Source organism: Narcine bancroftii, chromosome 9 (assembly GCF_036971445.1).
Source record: "Narcine bancroftii isolate sNarBan1 chromosome 9, sNarBan1.hap1, whole genome shotgun sequence".
Classification (NCBI taxonomy): domain Eukaryota; kingdom Metazoa; phylum Chordata; class Chondrichthyes; order Torpediniformes; family Narcinidae; genus Narcine; species Narcine bancroftii.
The window spans coordinates 2,857,624-2,884,716 of record NC_091477.1 but is presented as its reverse complement, the minus strand read 5'-3'; the positions used below and the strand labels follow the sequence as shown (position 1 = coordinate 2,884,716).

At 48.1% G+C, this 27,093-nt stretch overlaps 1 protein-coding gene across 3 annotated transcripts in view; it reads left to right on the top strand.

Annotated features, from left to right (window-relative positions):
* Positions 1–27,093, top strand: part of LOC138743122 (calcium/calmodulin-dependent protein kinase type II subunit alpha) — a 125,653-nt gene that overhangs the window by 81,808 nt on the left and 16,752 nt on the right. For all 3 annotated transcript variants that reach the window (XM_069897991.1, XM_069897989.1, XM_069897990.1), the window contains 7 exons: positions 2,318–2,390; positions 7,702–7,804; positions 10,902–10,985; positions 16,654–16,748; positions 18,206–18,328; positions 21,224–21,307; positions 26,012–26,054. In XM_069897991.1, the coding sequence (XP_069754092.1) occupies positions 2,318–2,390; positions 7,702–7,804; positions 10,902–10,985; positions 16,654–16,748; positions 18,206–18,328; positions 21,224–21,307; positions 26,012–26,054 (605 nt within the window). The remainder of the gene's footprint in view (positions 1–2,317; positions 2,391–7,701; positions 7,805–10,901; positions 10,986–16,653; positions 16,749–18,205; positions 18,329–21,223; positions 21,308–26,011; positions 26,055–27,093) is intronic.

The window sequence follows — 27,093 nt, the reverse complement described above, 5'->3', positions numbered from 1 at the left end:
ACACTGGAGGATTGTAGTAAACTCTGGAGGAAGTAGTAATACTGGAGGATTGTAGTAAACACTGGAGGAAGTAGTAAAACTGGAGGAAGTCAGCCAGTCTTTTCAGCATCTGTTGGAGACAAAGAGATATTTCTGATGTTTTGAGCCTGAGCCCTTCAAGGCAGAACCAGGATATATCAGAAAGTCTCAGAATTCAAACTATGGGGAAGGAATCGAGACCAACAAAAGGTGTTAATTGGATGTGATAATGGACTAGGTGTGATTTATCATGTCTGTGCAAAAGGACACTGGGAATGGAGAGACAACGGCAGCGAAGCAGGGAGTGTGAGGGGGGGTCGTTTAATGAAAGCCAGAGAAGTCAATTTTAATGTGATCTGGTTGGAGGGGACCAGATGGAAGATGAGGTACTTTTCCTCCAATTTACGGGGGTCTCAGTCTGGCAGTGCACGAGACCATGGACAGACATGTTGGCAAGGGAATGGGACGGGGAATTGAAATGGGTGGTGATTGGAAGATCTGGCCACTGCGACAGACAGAGCTGAAGTACCTACAAAGCGATCTCCCAGTCTGCGCCCATTCTCCGATGTAGAGAAGGCCACTGTGGGACGAAAATCAGGCGCCTGCCTACATTTCGCTCATTCCTGATGAAGAGTTTTATTTCTTACTCGACAGAGTTCTCTCTTAATCCAGGCACAGGTTGAGGACCATAAGCTGCTAGGCCACTACTTATCACTATTTAACCTTTACAAAGGCACTCTGCGGTGTCCAGTATCTGGCCATTTGGCCCAAAGTCCTTGGGTCAGCTCCTTGGTGGAGTCCCATTCCCTGCTCTCCCCATCCAGCCTGGTATTGTTTCCTTCTTCCAGCTTTTCTCCAGCTCCCATCTGAAAGTTCCTCTTGGATCTGTTCCCACTTTTCCTTCCAGGAAACATTCCGGAACTCTTCTTCCAATCCCCTGGCGTTCCCATCCTCCAGACGCCCACTCTCCCACCTCCGGGAACAATCTCTCCCCATTTAATCTTCGCTTCAACTTTGTGGTCCCAAGGGCAAAGTTCTAGGTTTCTCCTGTGCTTACATGAAACTGCAGATCATCCTCCCTGGATACCGTCCACTGAATACAGATGCAGGGCTGCACTGACTCCATTCAGCCCCTCTAAACCTCTCTTATCCCTGCACCTCTGCAAGTGTTCCTCAAGCATTGTAATTCCACCTGCCTCAACTTCTGGCAGCTCGTTCCATGCACCCACCACCTTCTGTGTGAAAATGGTGCCCCTCAGGTCCCCTTTAACTTTCTCCCCTTTCACCTTGATTCGATGCCCTCTACCCTGTGACTGTCTCCCTGGTTTATGCCCCTTATAATTTTATGAACGTCCATCAGGTCACTTCCTCAGCCTTCTTCACGTAAGGATAAACGGGCCCAGACTATCCAGTCTCTTCTTATTCTTCAAGCCCTGCAGTCCTGGTAACATCCTTGTGGATCTTGTGAAACTTGAAATCCTGCTGACGCTGTGATTGTACTAACAGCCCAGATGCTGGAGGATCTCAGCAGATCTCGCAGCGTCTATAGGAAGAAAGATATAGAACTAATGTATCAGGGCCTTGTGCACTGCCAGACTGAGACCACCCACAAATTGGAGGAAGAACATGTCATCTTCCAACCAGACACCCTCCAACTGGATGGAATTCACATGAATCTCGGGTTTCTGTTAACAACCCACCCCTTCAATCTTTTCCTATGTCTTCATTGCTCCAGTTCTGTCTTTCTCTTTCTCTCTCTCTGTCTCTCCCTCTCTCTTCCCTTTTTCTTCTGACTTCTTTCACAGAGCCACAAACACTCCCCCTCACCAAATCATCAATCCTCACCTTCCCTTTCTCCTGATCTCCTCTCCCATTATCACCTGTACACCTTCCTTTTTATTCAGAAACCTGCCTGCTTTTTACTCGTACCTTGAGGAAGGCCTCAGGCCCAAAATGTTAGTTATATATCTTTTACCTCCGATGGATGATCCAAGACCTGCTGAGTTCCTCCAGTATCTCTGTGTTTTTCCTTGTGAATCTTCTCCAGCTGAATCCCATCCTCCTGACACTGCAGTGACTGAGACTCCAATGCCCTCCCAAAAAAGCTCAGACCCATAATTCTGACTCTGGCCAGCTACATATTATCCCCTGTTCAAGGAAGAAATTGTTCTGAGGCCCACAGTCATCACGTGGTCTCCCTCTTGTGCCAGTTATTCAGTAGACAAACTCGAGTCCGCTACCAGCTGAGCCAGCGGATGGCACAGGGAGCCTCACATCTGCCTGGGCTTTTGTTTTGCAGTCACTGCATCCAGCAGATCCTGGAAGCTGTTCTTCATTGCCACCAGATGGGAATTGTGCATCGGGACCTCAAGGTAAGGGCCTGCCACACTGTGCACACGTTGTGAGCAGACGACCACGATGGGGGGTGGGGGGGGATGGGCAGAGTTTGGAAGCCCTCGGGGTGGGAGTTATTGATGGAGAGGAGGGAGCTGGGTGATGGTCTGAGAACATTCACACCCCTCTGCAGCTTCCTGGTCTTGGTCAGAGCAGTTCAAGTTCAAGTCTATTATCATCTGGACATGCATTCATGCTCAACACACTGCACATAAAATCACATAAAAACATGCAGATATAACTAAAAATAAATAGATAAAAAATACTTTGGGATGGTTTACTAAGTTACATAATATCACTCATCAATCTCCCAGCCTGGCCATCCTGACTTGGATGCTCCTCTACCCCCTTCTTGATGGGTCAAAGACCCTGTGTGCTTTGAGCCCCATTTAAGCCACACTGCCGGTGAATGTCATCAATAGAGGAAAGGGAGTCCCCAGTGAACTTCTTGGCCATCTCTGTGCTCCTGTTAAATGTTGCCATGATGGTGGCCAGTAGCTTTGCCCTCCTCAACCTCTTTTCCTCCTTGGGAAGTGTAGGTGCCGCTGCATCTTCCTAATGAGGAGATGTCATGGGCTCAAGATAGGTTGCCCCTTGTTTGCACACCACTTGCTCCTCAATGTGACCTTCATCCTCTTAAGTCCACAATGAGAACTTAAGAACTAGGAGTAAGAGTTAACCATCCGGCCCATCAAGCCTGCTCCGCCATTCAATAAGGTCATGGCTGATCTGATCCAACTCCACCCACTGGCTTTTCCCATATCCTTTAAGGCAGAGAGTCACTACTTTGTCACAGAAATGAGGCCCTGGTTTACGAGACCAGTGCTCTAACCACTGAGCTCTGATAGCTCCGTGGAGATTTGGGTTGTTCTTACACCATTTTATGATTCTTCCAACCTCCTCTCTGTAAGCCAACTCATCATTGTTGCCAATGTGGCCAATTACTGTTGTATCATCCACAAACTTGATGATCCTGTTGGAATTGAACCTAACAGTGCAGTTGTGAGTCAGTCACATAAACAGCAGTGGGCTGAGCACACAGGTCCATGTCAGGTTAGAAGGGCATCATCTTAGATGCCCACCTCACTGACAAAAGGCAAAGGAGGAAAAACCCAACACCCAACCCCAACCCACCAATTTTCCCCTGCAGCCGCTGCAACCGTGTCTGCCTGTCCCGCATCGGACTTGTCAGCCACAAACGAGCCTGCAGCTGACGTGGACTTTTACCCCCTCCATAAATCTTCGTCCGCGAAGCCAAGCCAAAGATCTTAGAACAAAGATGAATTTCTTTTACCAGAGGGCAGTGAATCTGTGGAATTTATTGCAACGGGCAGTTGTGGAGCCCAGGTCATTGCGTGTATTTAAGGCAGACTTTGATAGGTTCTTGATGAGCCAGGACATCAAAAGTTATGGGGAGATGGCCAGGCAATGGGGTTGAATGGGTGTAGCATAGATAAAACCTCACGCTCGACTGGAGGGAGAACAAATGCTTTTATTAGCTTACAACACAGATAGGGTTCATGAACAGGCTTCAGAGGGGCTTTGGGTTTAGGAGGGAAACCAGGGTTATATTCAGGCCTCAGGGGGAGGAGCTGGGAGGTGGGACCAGTCGGCAGTACAGCACACTTCTAGTGAATCCCAGTTCATTACAATGGGAGAACGCCTGATTAAATGGCAGGGCAGACTCGATGGGCTGAATGGCCTATTTCTGCTCCTATGTCTTAAGGCAGAGGTGGCCAAACTTGCTTAACATAGAGCCACATACACTAAATTTCAGATGATTGAGAACCACAAAACATGAAAAAAAATCACCTTATTATATACTCATGTAATTGTCGATCCCATGTAAAAGTCAACCCACCCCCCTCGTTTTGGCCCCAACTGCCCGTCTACCTGAGCTCCCGACGCCCAGATCGCGGATCCTCACCCAGCCACCCACCTATTCAAGCTCCCGACACCCTGACTGCTCGCTCCTCTGAGCTCCCAACATCCTGAGTGGCAGCCCATTTGAGCTCCCGATGCCCCAATGGCGGATCCTCGCCCTAGTCACCCGCCCATCTCAGCTCCCAATGCCCTGACTGTCCACCCATCTGAACTCCTGATGCCCCAATTGTGGATCCTTGCCACTGCCTCCCACCTGTTGGAGCTCCCAACACTCTGGCCATAGACTCTATAAGCCCCAGCTGGCTGCCCATCTGAACTCCTGACACCCTGAAAGTGGACTAACCATCTGGACCCACCCATCCAAGCTCCCGACTCCTTGAATGATGCAGGTACTTGCCACAGTCAAAAGTATTACCTGTGTAAAACTCAACCCCCAAAATCTGAATTGAAAATATGGTCCAAAAAATTTGACAATTACGCAAGTGCCGACAGAAAATCCAAAATGAAACTGTCCAAGTATCAATTAGAATTTCTTAAAATTGCATTGACAGTGGCCAGGAAATGTATTGAGGTTACTTGGAAGTCTGATCCCCTCCTGGATCTAGCCCAATGGAAGGTGGAAATGCATCGTGCGTTTCCCTGGAGAAAATTACTTACAATTTAAGGGAGACGTACACCCTGTTTTTGCAGGTTCAGGGCCGTGCTTGCAGAACGCAGGGTTGGATATTTAGGGACACGTATCCCATTCCTGAGTTCCACGTCATGGTTCTTTCCCCACTGGAGATCAAGCTAAGAAAAGGAATTAGATCTAATGAACGGGATCCCAGAGGCCGCCGCTCTATTAGATCGAATGAACTGGATCCCGGAGCCCACCGCTCTATTAGACCGAATGAACTGGATCCCGGAGGCCGCCGCTCTATTAGACCGAATGAACTGGATCCCGGAGGCTGCCGCTCTATTAGACCGAATGAACTGATCCCGGAGGGTGCCGCTCTATTAGATGGAATGAACTGATCCCGGAGGGTGCCGCTCTATTAGACCGAATGAACTGGATCCCAGAGGGTGCCGCTCTATTAGACCGAATGAACTGATCCCGGAGGGTGCTGCTCTATTAGATGGAATGAACTGATCCCGGAGGCTGCCGCTCTATTAGACCGAATGAACTGGATCCCGGAGGCTGCCGCTCTATTAGACCGAATGAACTGATCATGGAGGGTGCCGCTCTATTACATGGAAAAACTGATCCCGGAGGGTGCCGCTCTATTAGATGGAATTAACTGGATCCCAGAGGCCGCCGCTCTATTAGATGGAATGAACTGGATCCCGGATGCTGCCACTCTATTAGACCGAATGAACTGATCCCGGAGGCCGCCGCTCTATTAGATGGAATGAACTGGATCCCAGAGGCCGCCGCTCTATTAGATGGAATGAACTGGATCCCAGAGGCCGCCGCTCTATTAGCCCGAATGAACTGGATCCCGGAGGCTGCCGCTCTATTAGACCAAATGAACTGATCCCGAAGGGTGCCGCTCTATTAGATGGAATGAACTGGATCCCGGAGGCCGCCGCTCTATTAGACCGAATGAACTGGATCCCGGAGGCCGCCGCTCTATTAGACCGAATGAACTGATCCCAGAGGTTGCTGCTCTATTAGACTGAATGAACTTATCCCGGAGGGTGCTGCTCTATTAGATGGAATGAACTGGATCCCGGAGGCCGCCGCTCTATTTCCTCTTTCTTCTCTAGGTTTTTCTTTATTTCCGGGCTTTGTTTGGGGGGAAGGGGATGGGATTATTTGGAGATATGGACAACTTGTAACCCCATTGATATTTTTTCATTTCAATCTATGTATTTAAGTAATGATTACTTTGGATCTATGTTGTCCACAAAATTAAAACAAATTCGTCAAGAAGAAAATTATATAAATATCAAGAAATACATTAACATAATATTTATTCATTGTTTGTATTAGTTTCAATCATCAAAAGAGTGAACATCCACATACCAAATATTATCAAAATCCTGACTGATTATGTGAGTCTCCATGTTGACTGTGAAGCGTTGAAAATCCAGCTGGTACATTGTCAAGGCTGTACAAATCAGCTCAGTCAGCTGGAAAGCTCTTGTGATTTGTTTCAGAGTGGCATTTTAAGTTCCTGGCTTTGTAGTGACACATTGCAAACAAGGCACACAGGTTCACCCCCCTTAACGGTGAATGCAAAATCCTCCTCCCACTCTGGCTTCAGATGTCTGCTTTCCATCTTCATCCTTTAGCTTCTTACAATTTGATGACGTCGTCTTCCTTCACAAAATTTTCATGGACACTTGTAAAGAAATTAAAGTGAAAAGAAACAATGAGGTCCCACACGCGGAAAGCAACCGAGCTCGACAGTGCCGGGCGTCACACTAAGACTCCGGTAACTCCACTTCCCTGCCACACAGCCGCAATCACATGATCACAAGCCATGCCCACTAACGCTGCCATTGTGAGCACCAGCCAACAGTTTGCAAGCCGCATATCAAAAAGCTGAGAGTCACGGTTTGGCCACCCCTGGTCTTGTGGACCAGGAGCAAGGACATTGAGTTCTGTGCATCCCAAGGAGAGGAAATAGTTGCCGTCTCTCATCAGTTGTCCCGATTTCCATTCTCACAGGGATATTTAAGAGATGGGCAGACCAAAAGCTTGGTGACAGACTGGGGATCTTTCTGGAATGCCCTGCAGAGGAAGTGCTACATGTAGTGACAGGCCAGTGGAAGCAGGTTCAGGGGGAACTTTCTGGATGGAATTGGAGTGGAGGTGTCCAGGTGTTGGGGAAAACCATGTTACGGAGCTGGACGGGTTGACTGTACCATCCGTATCTCTCTTCCTCCCGTGTTTCCTTGGGATTGTGAATGGCACAGGGAATCTGAAGAGAGCTATGGATAGGTTAAATGAGTCTGGCTGATGGAGTACAATGTTTGTAAACACAAGGAAGAAAATATAGTTGATCAGATTATTATTTAAGATGGAGAGTAATTGCAGCTATTCTACAGAGGGACTTGGCATGAATGACAAAAGGTGGTTTGCAGGAGTAACTGGTCATCAAGAAGGCCAATGAGATATGGGCCTTCATTGCTGAAGGGGATTGAATTTAAGTGCAGGGAGTTTCTGCTGTAATTGGACAAGGTCCCGGTGAGGCCAAACCTAGAGAACTGTGAGCAGTTCTGGTCTCCTCACTTGAGGAAGGATGTACTGGCTTTGGTGGTGGGGCAGAGGAGGTTCATCAGGTTGATTCCAGAGATGAGAGGGTTGGGTTGGGGAGTTACACCCTCCTCTCTCCTACTGAGCAGAGGGGCCTCAGACTAGGGGATTACATCCTCCTCTGACTTACCGCTGGTCTGACCTCATCGTCTCTCTGATTCTAGCCGGAGAATCTGCTCCTCGCCTCCAAGAACAAGGGAGCGGCAGTGAAGCTTGCTGACTTTGGCCTGGCCATTGAAGTTGAAGGGGACCAACAGGCCTGGTTCGGTGAGTTGAATTGGCACCATTCGACCTGCTGCTGGCTTGGTGCACCTAGCTGATCTGTTCTTGGCCTCAGCTCCACTTGAGAAATGATGAGTTAATTGCTATCACATTGTACAGTGGACACACACACACACACACACACACACACTGAAATTCCCACTGGAACAGGAATTTATAAAGAAAAGCTATAATCATACGCCTCTGTTGCGAACTCTCACCGTAGCCCTAGGCACCCACGGGCCAAAGCCCCAACTCCTCAAGATACTTACTCTGGTCCCGACCACCCCTGTTCCAGCATCCACATCAAATCCCTCACCAGTTCCCACGCCAACCTCATTTTCCGCAAGGCTGACACCTTGGATAGCTCTGCTGCTGCTGGATTCCACAGGCTCATCCCCCCCCTTCTCTATCCCCTCACGCCTCTCCGTACTCACCACCATCTCCTCCTATGAACACCCCCTTCTTCTCATCCCTCTCGCACTCAATCCCTCTCATTTCCCTCCTACTTCCTCCCAATCCCCTCAACTCTCCACCGTCCCTCCTCACCTCAACCCTTTGACCTCCTGAACCATCCTCCTCCCCCTTGGACCATCCTCCCCAACCCTCCACCTCCCCACACTAGCCCCGCCAACTTTCCACCTCCCCTCAACCTCCTCAACCTTCCAACTCCCCCCTCTGACCCCTACCCTTCATCTCCCCTGGCCTCCCAAACCTCTACCTCCTCTCACTCTGACCCCCCCCTTACCCTCCACCACCTCTTGACCTTCCCAATCCTCCAACCTCCCATCTCTGCCATCTCCTGCCCCATCAAACTGGTATCCACTTACCTCCATATTTTTTCCCTGCTGGTCCACACCCTTCCCACCTACCTCTGTGATACTTCACATGTCCTCCATCACTTCTAGTTCCCTGAACCCAACTGCCTAATTTCCACTAGATGTCCAATCTCTTTACACCCCCATCGCCCATACAGAAGGTCTCAAAGCCCTTTGTTTCTTTCTCAACAACAAACCCAAACAGTCCCCTTCCACCACCACCCTCCTTCAGCTGGCAGAACTTGTCCTCACCCTCAATAACTTCTCCTTTGACTCATCCCACTTTTTCCAAGTAAAGGGGTAACCATGAGTACCCACATGGACCCCAGCTATGCCTGCCTTTTTGTGGGCTACGTGGAGCAATCCCTGCTACAAATCTACACGGGCAAGGCCCCTCGACTCTTTCTCCACTACATAACAACTGCTTTGATGCTGGTCTCATGAGCTCATCGCCTTCATCCACTTGCTGCCAACTTCCACCCCAACCTCAAATTCACTTGGTCCATCTCTAGCAACACCCTCCCTTTCCTCGATCCCTCTGTCCTTGTCTTGGGAGAGAAACTCTCGACAGATATTTTATACAAACCCACCAACTCCCACAGCTGCCTCGACTACATCCCTTCCCACCCTATCCCCTGAAAGGATTCCATTCCTTTCAATTCCTCCGTCTCCATCATATCTGCTTCCAAGATTACCTCTTCCATTCCAGATCATCTGAGATATCCTCCTTCTCCAAAAAAACGTGGTTTCCCGTTCACCACCCTTCCCCTCATATCCTCCATTACCTACACATCTGCCGCAGCCCCTCTGCCCCTACGCATAACAAGGACAGGATTCCCCTTGACTGACCATCCCATCAGCCTCTTCATCCAACACATCCTCCTCCGCAATTTATTCCACCTACAACATGATCTCACCATTGTCCATTCATCCCTCCCTAATAATCTCCCCCACCCCACCCCCCCACCCGGCCCTGACCCTGTGACTTCAGAACGTGCTCCACTTGCACCCACACCTCCTCCCTTTCTACCATTCAGCTCCCCCAAGTCCTTGCAAGTAAAGCAAGGCTTCACTTATGAATCTGTTAGGGTCATCTATTGCTCCTGCCATGGTCTCCTTGACACCCAAGGGTCTGGACAGACTGGGAGATCGTTTCGTTCAGCACCTTCACTGTCTGCTGCAATAACAGGAACCCCCCCAGAGGCCTCCCATTTCTATTCCACACCCCATTCCCACACAGACATGTCTGTCTATGGTCTCATGCACTGCCAGACTGAAGCCACCTAATATTCTGTCCAGACAGTCTCCAACCAGATGACATTAATATTGACCTCTAGTTTCCATTAGACAACATCACCCACCCCCCACCGTCCCTCTCTCTCTCTCCCCCCCTTCAGTACCCTCCTTTCCTCCAGCTCCCCACCCCTACCCTCTCCATTCAGAGAGCTACCTCTCCCCCATCACCTCAGCTCTTCACTCCCCTGCCCATATCCACCTACCACCTCTTGCTTGTTGGCATGTGCTCTTCACCCTGCCCCTTCTTCCCTCCTCCTCCCATCTTTTATTCAGCCACTTGCCTGCTTTGTGCTCGTACCTTGACGAAGGGCTCAAGCCTTTGCTTCCCATCGATGCTGTGTGACCTGCTGAGTTTCTCCAGCACAGTTGTGCCTTGCACTGCATCTGCAGACTTTCCTGTTTAACACTAATAATAACATAACAAATTAATTTAAAAGAGACAATAAATGCATAAAATAGATAATAAATATTCACTGTAATCTTCGTGCAAAAAAGTGACTTTGCAAAAGTTCAGACACACCTGTGGAGGTGTGGGAGCAGTCCCTGATCAGTGTACAAAGGGGACGTTCAAGAGCCTGATAGCTGTTAGATAAAAACTGTTCTTGAACATAGAGTGCTGGTCTTCAGGCTTCTGTACCTTCTGCCCAAAGGGAGCAGTGGGAAAAGGTCATGACCAGGGTGGTGGGGGCCTTTATAATGTTGGCTGCCTTCAATGGACAGGAGGTCAGAACCTTTGATGGACCTGGCTGGGTTTGCTGCCTTCTGCAGCCTTCTGCTTTCCTGGGTATTTGAATATCATAAGGCCAGAGGTGAAAATTGAGTCCATTCGGCCCACTGAGTCTATTCTGCCCTTCAAATTACAGCGGATGCATTTTTCCTCTCAAGCCCCCTTTCCCCTGCCTTCTCCCCATAACCTTTGCCAATCAAGAACCTGTCAACCTCTGCTTTAAATCTACCCAAGATCTCTCTCTCTCTCTCTCTCTCTCCAGGTTTTGCTGGCACCCCTGGATATCTCTCTCCTGAGGTCTTGAGGAAGGATCCCTATGCTAAACCTGTGGACCTTTGGGCTTGTGGTAAGCACAGCTCTGGCGTGGGATGGAGTGTGTGACAGGGGAGTGAAGGGTGTCATAAATATTGTTCCAGTACATCAGCATGCAAAACGGAACAATATTTGTGTGTTTCCCATAGGGCATCTGTTATTATGGAACTCGTACCGCAAGGGTGAGAGGGTTGAAACCCAAGGGACAGCAGGTGGTTGGGGAATGGGTTCCTCCTTACACTGACAGCCCATATCAACCTGCTCACAGGTGTGGCACCGTTACATCTTGGAGATTTCTGGGTTGCAGGTGTAAAGTGGCACCATTAGCGTAGCGGTTAGTTCAACGCTATCACAGCACCAAGACCCAGGATCAAATCCGGCACTGTCTGTAAGGATTTTTTTAATGTTCACCCATTCCTCCGGGCGTTCTGGTTTCCTCCCACCCTCACAGGGAATGGCCTGTTGCCACTGTTACAAGCCCAAAGGACTTAACAACCATTGATGTTCACTGTAAACAACACTGGTTTCATTTTCTTAATACAGAATAATACGATCAGTACTTAACTTATTACTATTAACTTCACCTAACTTAACTCCCTTCTGATTCTAAGCACACATGTATTTAGTGTTCATGTGTTCAGGAAAGCTCTTTTTCACTTCGCCAAGTTCACTGGGATCAAGCAATCTTCCACACTGTGAATGTTTATGATCTTCACCAGGCTCTGGAGCTTTAACTCGAGTTGTTACCACTCAGGAAGATCATTGTTGGTTTCAGAGAAATATTCGTTGTTTGTTGGACACACACACTGATCTCCTTCAATCAGTAAATGAAGTGTCTTACTGAAGAAACTTGTCCCCTCTTGAGTTTTCCCAAAAGATAACCTCTTCTTCCAGGTCACCACAAAGAGTTCTTCTTTTACCCCTATTCCAGGAGAAACACAATAACCAGCCACAGCCTCTGCAATTGACGACAGAGATTTAGAACAGGCTGAACTCAGAACTCAAAACCCCTCTTCAAATGGGGTTGTGCAGCAGGTCTGCCAACTTGCAGCCTTCACCACAAGCTGCTGTAAAGTACTCTCAAGTCTTTCTCTCTCTTCCCCCCAAAATTGGATGTTTTCTCTCTGTTTGCAAAACCACTTAAGACAACAAACTTCAACCAGAGATTTAAAACTCTGGCTCCAGTCCAGCAGCCAAAAGATTTCTCAGTTCTTGTGCCTGGACACTGTTCAAGCCTTGGTGATCCATTCACTAACTTGTGAAAGCACCTCCCATTGTCTCTGCAAAGCCAACTGTAGACAGGAAGTCTACTCTTACATGGCAAATGAGATGTTTGTTGGCGAAAAGGAAAGGCTGGATTTAAGGAAAGACTGGATCGTTACATGGATAGGAGGGGACTAGAGGGGTATGGACCGGGTGCTGGTCAGTGGGACTAGGAGGGTGGGGATTTGCTACGGCATGGACTAGTAGGGCTGAACTGGCCTGTTCTGTGCTGTAAGTGGTTATATGGTTATATGGTTAATGTGACCTGATAATGAAACCTCACGATCTTATCCTTTTAAGATATATTTTATCAGAATTTTATTAACTTATTTCATTAACACCACCGTGGAATTTTCCTTCTACCTGTGGCTGAATCTCCCTCTCCTGTCTATGAGTATAATAATAATTGTATAACCAATTTATGTTTTAGTTTGGGGAACAAAAAGTACTTTTGAATTGTAGAAGTTGTGCTTATGTTCCTGAGGGCTGCCCCGAGCAGGGGATCAACTCTGCGGTTTGAGGTTAGCTGTGAAAAACACACAGAAATGCTGGAGGAACTCAGCCCATCTTGCGTGTTTAGTGGGCTCACTTTTATCCAGTAACTGAGACATTGTTGGCCACGCACCCCTCCCGTTCTTCACTTACTCCCTCAGGTGAAAACAGTTTGGACACTGGTATTTTGGAGCACACACCGCATATCTTCATGCCGCTGCCACCAGCTCCCAGAAACCACCACACCAGCACCAGCGCGGAGTCGACTCTGGCCACACTGGACATGATAAACACAATCTTGCAAGGAGTCGCAGCTCAGACTCCAGGCCCCCAGGCTTCAGCCTACTCAGCCTTCTGCCGCTGCTGAAGAGGTTTACCAGGATGTGGCCTGGATTAGCGGGAAGGGGGATGAGTACTGGTTGGAGGTTGGGTTGTTTCCTCTGGAGCGTTGGAGGCTGAGGGCAGACCTGATCGAGGTTGGTAAAGTTATGGGATTATTGATTGGGTGAGAGTCAGATTCTTTTCCCAGGGAAAAAGTGCCACACGCTGGAGGACTTGTGTTTAAGGGTGGGCGGGAGGGGGGAGAGGTTTAAGGAGATGTGTGGCACTGGTTTTTGACACACAGAGTCTTGGATCCCTGGAACGGGCAGCCAGGGGTAGCGATGGGACCAGATACAATCATCGTGTTTAACCCTTTGGACTGTTTCACTGTTTTCAGGGAATACCAACAAGTGTCCCCATTTTCCAGGACTGGTTTTATATCCAACCACCAGGTGGTTTGTACTGATGCTTGTTCTACAGTTTACCGATGGACCCAGTCTGGGGTATATATTATGAAAGGTTAAAAATGGCCAGAATCTAAAGAGTGAAGAGGCTTTAGACAGACGTGAATATAAATGGGATGGAGGGATAGCTAATTTAGGAATCAAGTTCAGCACAGACACATGGGCCACAGGGCCTGTTCCAGTACAGTGCGATGTTATAAGTCCCACTCCAGAGAAAACTATGCTGGCGTGAGTGGAGTAACAAAGGAGGACAGTATTTGTTTTTGTAATTCTTTATTTATCACACTATGAACCATATCAACCAATATATTTACAAATGCATCTCTTTAAATATTCACAGTGACATTTTCTCTTTTTTCCCGCATCCCTCCCTTCCCCCTTCCCACCCCCCTCAAAAATCAGTAAATATTGAACATAAAAAATACAATAAAACAATATCTTTTACAAAAGGAATACAAACAAAAAAGACATATCATCTACTTATTCACATTAAATCTTCTTATCATTTTAGGTGGTGGTGGTCCAAGGCCTGCTCTTTCTGTTATGTTCCATATATGGTTCCCAGGTTTTTCAAACATTGTAACTTTGTCTTTCAAATTATATGTGATTTTTTTTTCCAATGGGATACACTTAAACTTGGTTATATATTCCATTAATGTTTATAGTCATATAGTCCAATGTGGCCATCTTATATCTTTATTTTCACTTCTTTTCTGCCTCTTCACCACCTCCATCCCTTTTTTTCCATTAGTGTTTTTTAATTTTCCTTTTTAATCTCAATATATGACCACGCATTTAAGACATGAAATACCCCAACAATCCCCACAAGCAATAACCCTTTAACCCCAAATGAAAGGCCTGTCCTGCTTTATATTCTATGTTCAAACCTCTGGACTTCCCTGCTCAACCCTCTGCCCAAATCTCTCCCTAACAACCATCAACCTGCTGGAGGAACTCAGGGAGTCAAGTTTATTGGCACATGCACCAAGTGCAGTGAGAAAGGTCATTTTGCAAACAGCCCAGCCAGTCCTCCCATGCATAGCACACCAGCACAGAGAGAGGTCAGTGGGAACAGAGTAAAGGTTGGTGGATGCAAGGTTAATGGAGTGTTATGAGCTTGTTTGTGTGAGACCCTGTGAGGCCGTTGTGTGCTGTTTTGGTCACCTACTGACAGCAGAGACATCAATAAGAGTTATTCCCTGCCTGCTCTTTGCTAACCCCTTGAAGAAGGGTCCAGGCCCGAAACGTCGGTGATATATCTTTACCTCCAATGAACGCTGCGAGACCTGCTGAGTTCCTCCAGCATCTCTGTGTATTTGCGACAATCACAGCGTCTGGTGTTTTACTCCTCTCAGATATCAATAAGGCCCCGTCCTGCTCTGGAGCTGTTGTATTTAGGGCAGCCATTCACATCGGGAGCTGGACGGCCCCCGTGGGGTCCACAGCACGTTTAAGGCTGGACCACAGGCTTGAATCATAAACATTTTTGATATTTTTTATGTAGTTGGTAGGAGAGAAGTGTGGAAGAAACCAAAACCTGACTGTTTCACAGGGAAGTGGGCCTGGAAACTGTGAGCAGAGTCCAGGGGTGGGTGGGGGAGGGGGGGGGGCACAGCCTAAAAAAGGTTGAGAATGGCTGATTTAGACCAAAAGACATAGGAGTGGTAATTATGCCATTCAGCCCATCAAATCTGTCCTGCTATTCCATCATGGCTGTTTTACCATCCATCTCCTGTCCTCTCCCTGTAATCCTTCCAAATCAACAAATGATCTACCTCCATTTAAATATCCCCAATGACTTGGCCCCCACAACCATTCACAGCAGCAAGTTCCACAGATTTACCTCCCCAAGTAAAAAAAATTCCTCCTAGTCTCTGTTCTAAAGGGATGTTTTTGTGTTCCGAGTCTGTGCCCTCTGGACCAGGACTCCCCCACTGTAGGACGCATGTCCACTCTATTGCAGGCCTTTCAGTATTCAATAGATTTCCATGAAATCTCCCCTCGTTCTTCTCATCTCCAGTGAGTACAGTCCCAGAGCCATCAAACGTTCTTTGTACATTACAGAAATGCTGGAGGAACTCAGCCGATCTTGCAGCATCCACAGGAGGGAAGGATATATCACCAACAGTTTAGGACTGAGCCCCTCCTCAAGACAGCCAGGCATCTTAATTATAAATGAGAGATTAAGGGAGAGAGAATAGGAAGGGGAGGAGTTCAGACCAACAGATAAAAGGTGTTAATTGAACATGATAAGAGGAAAAGTGAGAATTGATTTTTGGCTGTGTGAAAGGAGAGAGGGAAAAGGGTGGGGGGGGGGGGGGAGAGAGAGAGAGAACTGGGGAAGGACGACAGAGGGAAGAAAATGAAGGGGGGTTTAATGGAAACTGTAGAAAGGTGAGCTGTGAAACCCTCAATCTCTAGTTTTTATTAAGACACCTGCCTGCCTTTTGCTCACACCTTGATGAAGGACTCAGGCCCGACACGTCGGTGATATCTCTTTACCTCCTGTGGATGCTGGGAGACCGGCCCGAGTTCCTCTAGCATTTCGGTGTGTTTTTGCTACAATCACAGCATCTGCAGACTTTCAAGTTTCACCCCTTGTGTGTTAACCCTCTCAACCTCAAGATCATTCTCATGAATCTCCAATGCCATAAAAACACATCAAAATGCTGGAGGAACTCAGCCAGTCTTTTCAGCGTCCGTAGCATCTGTAGTGTCCGTAGCTGACGTTTCAAGCCTGAGGTTTTCTTCAAGGAATTAGCAGAATGAGCAAAAAACGGGGAAATCTCAGAATAGAGAGAGTGCGGCTGAGGAATCCAGACCAACAAAAGGTTTCCAACAAGTCAGTACATCCTTCCTCAGATAAAGAGCTCAAAACAGCTTGCAGTACTCCAAGTGCGGTCTGAGCAATGCCACATCCCTGGGAGGTAACCAGAGCGCGCGGTGGGGGAGTTAAGAGGTAGGCAGCCCATGCATTTAAAGGTGGAGTGTGAAAACTCCACACAGTCAGTGCCAGAGATGGGGATTGAACCTGCATCTATGAAGGTCTGGGGACAGGGAGTACGAGGAGGGGGGGTCACTCTCCGGGGGACCCGCAGCTTCTGAGCTGGGCTCGTGGGCATTGTGTTTCTGTGGTTGGTCTAAGTCATGCTCTTTCCCCAGGTGTCATCCTCTACATCCTCCTGGTCGGTTACCCTCCATTCTGGGATGAAGACCAGCACAGGCTCTACCAGCAGATCAAAGCTGGGGCTTACGACGTGAGTACCAACTGCATCCTGCTGCCAAGTCTGGGATTCACACAGGCGAGGGCTTGGGCTGTCGCTGGCTACAGTGCCGACTCTGGGAGACCTGGGCCTTCTCCGTCAGCCACTAGATCCAGGCCGGTCCCCCCATTACACATCCCATTACAAAGCAAGTGCTGGGGAAACTCAGTGGGTTGAGCTGCATCCATGGGCGAGTAAGAACGATCAATGTTTCCAGGCGGGACCCTTCATCAGGACTGAGAGTGCAGAAATGAGAGAGCTGGTGTAATGAGGTCCTCATCTCACAAACTCCTCATTACAATGGTGACCTCATTATTACACTGGCAATCTCTTCATTACACTGCCGATCTCATTACACCAGTGATCTCCTCATTACACCAGTGATCTCATTACAATGACTATCTCCTCATTACATTGGCGATCTCATTACACCAACTCTCGCCCCTCTGCACTCTCAGTCCTGATGAATGGTTCAGGCCTGAATGCCAATAATTCTCTCTCTCCCACGAATGCTGCTCAACCTGCTGAGTTTGTCCAGCAGGTTGAATGTTGCTCCACATTCCAACATGTGTGTGCCCCCAACACAATGAGTTAGTGATGTTTCTCCAGCACTTTTTGTGCATTAACTACCATTGTGGTTTCTGCAGATTTTTCTGTTTCACAAGTTGGATGTTGTTTAATAACAGACCAAATCTACCTCTTCCCAGCCAGCTCAGAAGGCCACTCAGTCCAATGAACCAATGCTGGCCCCCACTAATTTTCCTCGTAATATAGAACATTCCAGCACAATACAGGCCCTTCAGCCCACAATGTTGTGCCGACCAATGTAAACTGACTCCACAATCTAACCCTTCCCTCCCTCACACCTACAACCCTTCATTTTCCTTACATCCATGTGCCTGTCTAAGAGTCTTTTCAATGTCCTTATTGTACCAAAAGAGAAAAGCTCCAGCTCTGTTAACCTTGCTTCATGAGACAGGTTCTCCAATCCAGGCAACATCCTGGTCAATCTCCTCTGCACCCTCTCCATAGCTTCCACATCCTTCCTATAACGAGGTGACCAGATCTGAACACAATATCCCAAGTGTGGTCTCACCAGAGTTTTATAGAGAAGCAACTCTTGAACTCAATCCCCTGACTAATGAAGGCCAGCACACCATAAATCTTCTTAACCACCCTATCAACCTGTGTGGATCTATAGACCTGTCACCTAAACCCCAAGATCCTTCCACCCTGTTAAGAACCTTGCCATTCCACCTTCAGGTTTGACCTTCCAAAGAGAATCACATGAATTAAAACTCCTTTGGGAATCTGATAGATGGGAAAATCCCCAGTGTGTTCTACGCTATGCTTCCCCTTCACCTACAAGCCACCAAATCTCTGGCCTTCAGGTGCTAGGGGTGATGAGACAAGGTGTGGAAGTGATCTGTTGTTTTCTCTTCCTGCTGTAGTTCCCGTCTCCAGAGTGGGATACCGTGACACCCGAGGCCAAAGATCTCATCAACAAAATGTTGACAATCAACCCTGTCAAACGGATCTCTGCAGCAGAGGCCCTTAAACACCCCTGGATCTCGGTATGTCCCACCTGCTGGGACAGGGCAGCTGAACAGCAGGCAGCACCTTGGGATGGGTTGGGAGGACTCATCAATGAAATATTGCCTGTCGGGCTGTGGGAGGGGATTTGGTGGGTCAGGAGAGTGAGTAACAGGGGAGAGTGTCCATAGGGAGAGTGGGTGATGAGGAGAGTGTCTGTGGGGGGAGTGTCCATGGGGGAGAGTCCATGGAGGACAGTGTCCGTGGGGGAGAGTGTCCGTGGGGGAGAATATCCGTGGAGGGGAGTGTCTGTGGGGGAGAGTGTCCGTGGGGGAGAATGTCCGTGGGGGAGAGTGACCGTGGGGGGGAAGGGGAGTGTCTGTGGGGAGGAGTGACAATGGAGGGGAATGTCCGTGGAGAGAGTGTCTGTGGGGGGAGTGTCCATGGGGGGGAGTATCTGTGGGGGTGGGGGTCATGTCCATGGGGAAAAGTCAGTGATCCTACATCCCCTAATCACTGTTGGGTCACCACCGACATTTCTATAGTTCCTTGCATTCTATGACGGACCTTCTGAATGCAAGGTGGCAATGTCCGCAGTTTCCTGTTTGTCTCTAGTGTCTCCCTGGGAAAGGGAAGCCGTGCCTCTGATGCAAACCCCTGTGTATTGGGCTCCTGTGAAATCACCTTCCACCAGACCTTTGTGAAGAGCTTGTGACAGGGCTTTGCGTACACCCTTCCCTTCCATTGTTGCCTGTATATCCCACTGTCCGCCATTAGATGGCAGACACACACCATCCCCACAGCCTAACTCTGACCCAGTTCATTTGGTGTTATACCTGTTGCAGTGAGAAAGGCTCTTGTGTGAACAGTCTAACAGGTCGGCACTGACATTCACACAGTCGAAGGGCAAGAGCCCAATAGAGAATGCAGTTCCAATGAAAAAGATCAATCAGCTCCAAGCAAGAACAACGTGAGAGCATGTTGTAAGATTCATTCAGGAGCCTGATGGCCGTGGGGAAGAAAGGTCTTCAACCTTCCCGATCGCTGCCTGAACTGCTGAGTCCTTCCAGCATTTTCTGTTTTTAAGGCTCTTCCTTTTGCACTGGGAGGAGAGAGAGGAGAGTGTGTCAGGGGCCTTTCAGTGGGTCGGCTGCCTTTCCTGGGCAGCGGGTGATGTAGATGGAGTCCATGGAGGGGATGGAGGTTTGCGGGATGTTCTGAGCTGCGTCCAACACCTTCTGCAGCTTCTCCCAACCTTGAGCAGAGCAGCTCCTGTCCCATGCAGAGATCCACCCAGCAAGTCTGTCTTTGATGGGGCCCCTGTAGAAGTTGTTGAGGGGCAGGGGGGATGTGCCCAACTTCCTCAGCCCCTGAGACATTGGTGCCATTTCCTGACCAATGTACTTGTCCCAGGTCAGGTCGTTGGAGATGTTTATTCCTGAGAACTTGAAGCTTCCACTTCATCTGCACCTGAAGCTCTTCTCTTTTACCCTGTGGACCTGGAGAGATAGGTGATTATCTTAACAAAGTCAGAAATGACACTGAAATCAACCCCTGATTTTGCTGGCTGACTTTTAACCCCGTGATTGTGCAATCATTCAGGATTCCCACTCAGATCATCCACACCCACTGAACTTTGAAATTCTTTCATGGTCTTTTAAAACAGACGGTAATGTTCTAAAATACGTCAATGATCATTTAAAAAAAACCGATATTCTGGTATCTGTAGGTCTCTTTAATATAAAAGTGGAAAGTGCTGGAAACACAGCAGTTCAGGCGGCTGGGTTATTGAAGTGGTCAGTTTGATGCTGTTACAGCGCTAGTGACCCGGGTTCGAATCCTGCACTGTCTGGACGTTCTCCCCATGTCTGTGTGGGTCTCCTCCAGAGGTTCTGGCTTCCTCCCACCCTTCAAAATATATGATATTGGGTGTGATTGGGCAGCACGGATGTAAATAGCCGGAGTCAGCTTTTTCCGCGCTGTAAATAAAATTGAAATGTTTTTTTAATCCGTGGAGGGAAAAACAGAGTTAGTATTTCAGACCTGATGACTCCTCTGATCCACTGCTGTGTGAGGTATAAAAGCAGTGATTTAAAACTGTCAAGGTGCAAATAGGGAGGCCATCCAATAGTCCGGAATCACTGTGCAACAATGCCACCATGTGCCATATTGTGGCGGATTATTGGAGTTTTATCAGAGAGTATCCTATGTTGAATGAAGTGGTTCATGTTAGAAGATCCCACAAGATGATTCTGAGAATGGAAAGGTAATCGTATGAGGAACATTTGGCGGCTCTTTGCCTGGACTCGTTGAAATTTAGGAGAACGAGGGGGGAATCTCACTGAAACATTTTTAATGTTGAAAGGTGCAGACAGAGTAGACGTAGAAAGGTTGTTTTCCCACGGTGGGAGAGTCTAGGACAAGAGGGCACAACTTCAGGATTGCTTATAACACAGATGCAGAGGAATGTTTAAGCCAGAGGGTGGTAAATCTGTGAAATTTATTGTCACAGGCAGTTGTGGAGGCCGGGTCATTGGATGTATTTAAGGCAGAGATTGCTGGGTTCTTGATTAGCCAGGGCATCAAAGGTTATGGGGAAAAGGCCGGGCAGTGGGGCTGAGTGGGAAAATGGATCAGCTCATGATTAAATGGTGGGGCAGACTTGATGGGCTGAGTGGCCTATTTCTGCTCCTATGTCTTATGGTCTTGTCAAACAGTGACCAAGTCCTGTCCTGTTTTTTGCAGGCAGTTGGTCGAATGGCCATGAACTTCTCCAGCAAAGAGGGAATGAGCTTCCATTTTCACTGTTCATCCAAGACAGAGCAGCACTCTGTCGGTTGGAGGGGCAGTCCAGAGTTTATAGCCAGGCTTGGGAATGGAACTTGAAGCATGACCCAGACTTGGATGAGTAACAAAAGTTTTCTTTATGTTCACAGCACCGAGCCACAGTGGCGTCCTGTATGCACAGGCAAGAAACCGTCGATTGCCTGAAGAAGTTCAATGCTCGCAGGAAACTCAAGGTAAGTGGTACCTGTCGGAACTTAACTGAACTCTGGATGCACCTCAAGCATTTCTCCGGGGAAGACCTGGCAGCTCTGGAGAGGGTGCAGAGGAGACTCCCCAGGACATTGCCTAGATTGGAGGACTTTAGTTTTGAGAAGAAATCAGATAGGCTGGCCTTGCCTTCCCCAGAGTGATGGAGGGTGGAGGCAGTGTCCTAATGGATGTGGAGAAGATAAGAAAAATCATGGACAGGGTAGATCAAAGCTTTTTTCCCATGGTAGTAGCGGGGCGGGGAGGGGGTCAAAATCAAATTGGGCTTGTATGAAGGGAGATAAGGGGGTTTGGAGGGGTTTATTTTTAATCAGGGTGGTTAATATCTGGAGCTCACTGCCAGTGAAGGGGGTGGAATCAGAAACATTCACTTCTTTTTTTAGGATCACTTCACTGGGCTATGGAAAGTTACGGTCCTAAAGCAGGCAAATGGGATTAGTGTAGATGGGCCAAAGGGCCCGTTTCTTGGCTGCAGACCATGTCGGCTCGAGGAGGACCAGGCCTCCAAGAACAATAGATTAAGAGATGGGAAGTGCAGAGAGACCTAGGGGTACTTGTACATCAGTCTCGAAAGGCAAGCATGCAGGTACAGCAGGCAGTTAAAAAGGCAAATGGTATGTTGGCCTTCATATCAAGAGGGTTTGAGTATAGGAACAAGGATACCTTACTGCAGCTGTACAGGGCCTTGGTGAGACCCCACCTGGAGTATTGTGTGCAGTTTTGGTCACCTTATCTAAGGAAGGATGTTCTTGCAATGGAGGGAGTGCAGAGGCGATTCACCAGGCTGATACCTGGAATGGCAGGAATGACTTATGAGGAAAGGTTGCGCAAATTGGGATTGTACTCGCTGGAGTTTAGAAGATTGAGAGGGGATCTCATAGAGACCTATAAAATTCTGGCAGGACTGGACAGAATGGATGCAGATGGGATATTTCCAATGGTGGGGGAGTCCAGAACCCGGGGCCATGGTTTGAGGATAATAGGCAAACCATTTAGAACCGAGATGAGGAGGAATTTCTTGACCCAGAGGGTGGTGAATCTGTGGAATTCATTGCCACAGAGGGCAGTAGAGGCAGGTTCATTAAATATATTTAAGAGGGAATTAGATCTATTTCTTCAGTATAAGGGTATTAAAGGTTACGGAGAGAAGGCGGGGACGCGGTACTGAACTTTAAGATCAGCCATGATCTCGTTGAATGGCGGAGCAGGCTCGAAGGGTCGAATGACCTACTCCTGCTCCTATCTTCTATGTTTCTATGTTTCTATGTTTAACACCTCTGCAAGGGAATGAGGAATGTTTGCCCCCTGTGGTTCACCGGTCCCTCCTGGGAGAAACCCCTCTTGATCGGTAACTCCAAACAATGATCGACCCTGAGGCAGGATCGACCAGCATCTGGAAAGGCAAGATCTGATTCGGGATCGCCAGCTTCACTGTGCGTGGGGGAAATCATGTCTCACAAACGTGTTTGGAAGAGGTGACCAAGTAAATCCATGAGGGCAGGGTGTTTGACCTTGTCTACATGGACTTTAGCAAGGCCAGGTGGGGTAGGTCAGATCACACGGAATCCAGAGGGAACTGGCCATTTGGAATCAGTGTGGGCTCAATGGTAGGATACAAATGGTGTTTGTGGAGGGTTGTCACTCAGATGGGAGGCCTGTGATCAGTGGTGCACTGCAGGGGCCGATGCTGGGTCCATGGTAGCCGATGGCAATGTAGACAGCATGGTTAGTAAGTATGGGAGTTGGAAGTGTAATGGACAGAGAGGAAGGTTCTCTGAGATCTCAGCAGGATTGAGATGAACTGGGAAAGTGGCCAAGGAACAGACAAGTGTGAGGTGTTTCTTTTAAGGATAAACCAGGGCAGAACTCACACAGTGAATGGTGAGGCCCTGGGGAGTGGGGTAGAACAGAGAGACGGGGTTAGTTCTGTGGTGACACAGGTAAGGAGGGAGTTGAAGAGCACACACTTGCCTTCATCAATCAGGATATTGAGTGCAGAGTTGAGACGTCGTGTTACAGCTGCACAAGTTATTGTCTGGACCCATGTACCTGCATTTGGTCCATATCCTTGGAAGTTCTCCCTATCCAAATATCTGTCTAAGTGCCCACTTCTACAGCTTCCTCCAGCAGCTCGTTCCAGATACGGACCACCCTCTGAGATTGGACCCTTTGAAATTCTCTCCCCTCTCACCATAGAATCTAAGTCTGGGTTCGGTATAGATGGTCAGAAGGCCCTTTTTCTGCGATGCTTGGTTCTTGACAAGGATATGGAGGCATAGACAGGGTGGACAGCCAGCATGTTTTACCCAGGGGGAGGGAGTAGCAAACACCAGTGGCAAGTTGAGGGAAGGTAAGTTCAGGGGAGACTCAGTTTCTTTACACAGAGAGTGGTGGGGGCCTGGAATGCATTTCCAGGGGTTGCTGGTGGAGGCTGGAACATTAGGGGCATTTAAAAGACTTGGACAGGCAAATGGATAGAAGAAAAATAAAGAGTTATGTGTGTGATGTAGGGATGGGTTAGATTGTGAAGTAGGTTTACATAGGTTGCCACAACATAGTGGGCAGATCGTCTTTACTGGGGGATTTAATATTTTATGTTCTGTAATGTATACGGTCTTTTTATCAAATGCATGGCAATAGTCAAGATAAATCACATACAAAGGCAGTCCACTGTCCAATACGTCCCCTGGAGTTCACTTAACTAGTGGCCTATCGTGGACACTCAACATCTCCTCACTTGTCAGGAAGGTGCAACAGTGACTGCACTTCCTGAGAAGACCGAAGCGGCCACCGGCCACCATCCTGTCAACCTTCTACAGGAGCTGTATTGAGAGCGTCCTGGCCGGCTGCATCATGGTGTGGTACGACTGCTGCAGGGAAGTGGATCAGAGATCAATCTACAGGACCAGAAGAGCAGCAGAGAGGATCTCTGGATCTTTTAAACTCAACCTAGACTCCAAGGAGTTTGACAGCAGGTCATCACAACCTTCAGCTTCAAGTTCAACGTTCAGTGTCGATTGAAAAATCTGAAATGCTGAGGCTCTCATTTCACCGCCGTGTATTGTGCAATTTCTAATTGCAGTGAACACAAGGAACAAGTGGCACTCCGTTATTAAACTGAGTGGACTGAGATAAACCAGGAAATGACCTGCCAGTTCGTCGAACACCTGTTGTCAGAAGGTTGCTGAATCTACAATTGCAAAAAAGGCTAACAGAGAAATGCAAGGAGATTATGCGGAGTCAGTATCCATCTGCAAAGGGCGGGTCATATTTAACCAAACTCAGTGAGGTTTTAGAGGAGTCAGGTCAAGTTTATTGTCATCTGATTGTTCAAGTCTTGCCTGATGAAACAGTGTTCTCTGGTCCTCGGTGAAAAACATGCGGACACACAACCAGAAAGAACACACGTATAGACACACAATACACACACAGGACAAGCATTTCATCTATAGAAATAAATAAATAAATTGATGATGCTTTGTGAGTCTCTGATGGTCAGTGTGAGCAGTTCCTTTGGTCGTTCAGCGTTCTCACTGCCCATGCGATGAAGCTGTTCCTCAGCCTGGCGGTGCTGGCTCTGATCCTCCTGTACCTCTTCCCCGATGGGAGCAGCTGAACGATGCTGTGTGCTGGGTGGAAGGGGTCCTCAACGATTTTGCATGTCCACTTCATACAACGATCCTGGTAGATCACGTCGATGGGGGGCAAGGAGACTTCAGTGATCCTCTCCTCCACTCTTATGGTCCTGTGGATTGAAGTCTGATCCATTTCTCTGCAGCAACTGTACCTCATAATGATGCAGCCAGGACGCTCTTAATAGAGCTCCTATAGAAGGTTGATGTGATGGAGGCTGGTAGCCTTGCCCACTTCAGTCCCTCTCGCTGGTGCACCTTCTTGTCAAGTGAGGAAATAGGTCAGTTATTAAGTGAACTCCAAGGAACGGTGCTCTCTATTCTCTCTACTATAGAGTTGTTGTTGTGTAGTGGAGGGTGGCCATCCCTAGTCTTCCTGAAGTCCATGATCATTTCCATCATCTTGTCCACTTTGAGATTCAGGGTGTTACTGTCACACCAGATCACAAGATTTTCCACTTCTTCCCTTCTCACCCCCAAGTTCTCAAGGGCAGTGAGGAATGGGCAATAAATGCTGCCCTTGACACCTCAAACCAAGGAATTTAGAGATGGGAACTAATGAATTGGAGTCATCGTCTATGGCACAGACAGGGTTTTGTACGAGGGATGGGGAGGTTGATGAGGGCAGAGAGAGGGGATAAGAGCAGTTTGTCCAAATCTCCCAGCTTCCTTCAATCTGTCTCCCTTAGATTTTCTTCCTAATATGTCCCCCCTCTGATCGTCCCCATCAGGTTGTTCCCCTCAGATCATCCTCCCCAGATCCATTCCCTCGAATCTTCCCCCTCGGATCCATTCCCTTGAATAATCCCCCTTGGATTCATTCACTTGAATCTTCCCTCTCAGATCTTCCCGCTCGGATCTTCCCCCTCAGATCTGTTCCATTCAGATCTTCCTGCTTGGATCTCGGATTTAAATCTTCCCCCTTGGATCTTTCCCCTCAGATCCATCCCCCTCAAACATGGGATGGGACTGTGCGCTGTGAAAGCTGGGAATGTGCTATCCTCACTATTGATCTCTCTCTCTCTCTCTCTATTTCAGGGCGCGATACTCACCACAATGTTAGCCACACGAAACTTCTCAGGTAAGGCAAACCTGTCTCTCACAATGGCACTATTTACAGTGTGGATAGAATACCATTCAACCACCTATGTCTGTGCTGGCCCATTCCCCTCCTTATTTTCCCTGCAATGTACTTCCATTGACACCTCTGAATCTCCTCACCTCACCTACACCCTGGGGACAATTTACAGTGGACATTTAAACCCACTAATGTCTGTGGGATGTGGGAGGAAACTGAAGCCCCTGTTAGAAACCCACACGGACTCAGAGAGAGCGTGTAAACTCCACATGGACAACACCGGAGCCTGGGATCGAACCCAGGTCTTTGGATCTGTATGGCAGCAGTGCTACCCACTGCAGCAGGGAGCTGCACTAATGTATGTCCAGGTAAATGTGTGATTATATGTGTGATTTTTTTTTTGTGTCTGCAAGTGTGCAAGGATGTGTCATTTATTCATGTGTGTGTACCTGGATTCTGTGATGGTGAACTTATATGCAACTGAATCTTCAAACAATTGTCTGTACACTTCTGTATAACAGTTTTAGTGTGATTATATGTGTCTATGTCTGGGAATTTGTAGGTATATTTGTGTAAATTTGTATGTGTGCAAATCTGTGTGTGTATGCGCGCGTGCGCAGGTAAGTGAGTACAACCAGCTGCACTAATGTCTTGTACCTTACATCAGTACTCCCATGCCTTGGCCAGCATGGACAGATTGGGCTGGTCAAATTTATTGTCATCTGATTGTACAAGTCTTGCCTGATGAAACAGTGTTCTCTGGTCCTCGGTGAAAAACATGCGGACACACAACCAGAAAGAACACATGTATAGACACACAATACACACACAGGACAAGCATTTCATCTATAGAAATAAATAAATAAATAGATGATGCTTTGTGAGTCTCTGATGGTCAGTGTGAGCAGTTCCTTTGGTCGTTCAGCGTTCTCACTGCCCATGCGATGAAGCTGTTCCTCAGCCTGGCGGTGCTGGCTCTGATCCTCCTGTACCTCTTCCCCGATGGGAGCAGCTGCACGATGCTGTGTGCTGGGTGGAAGGG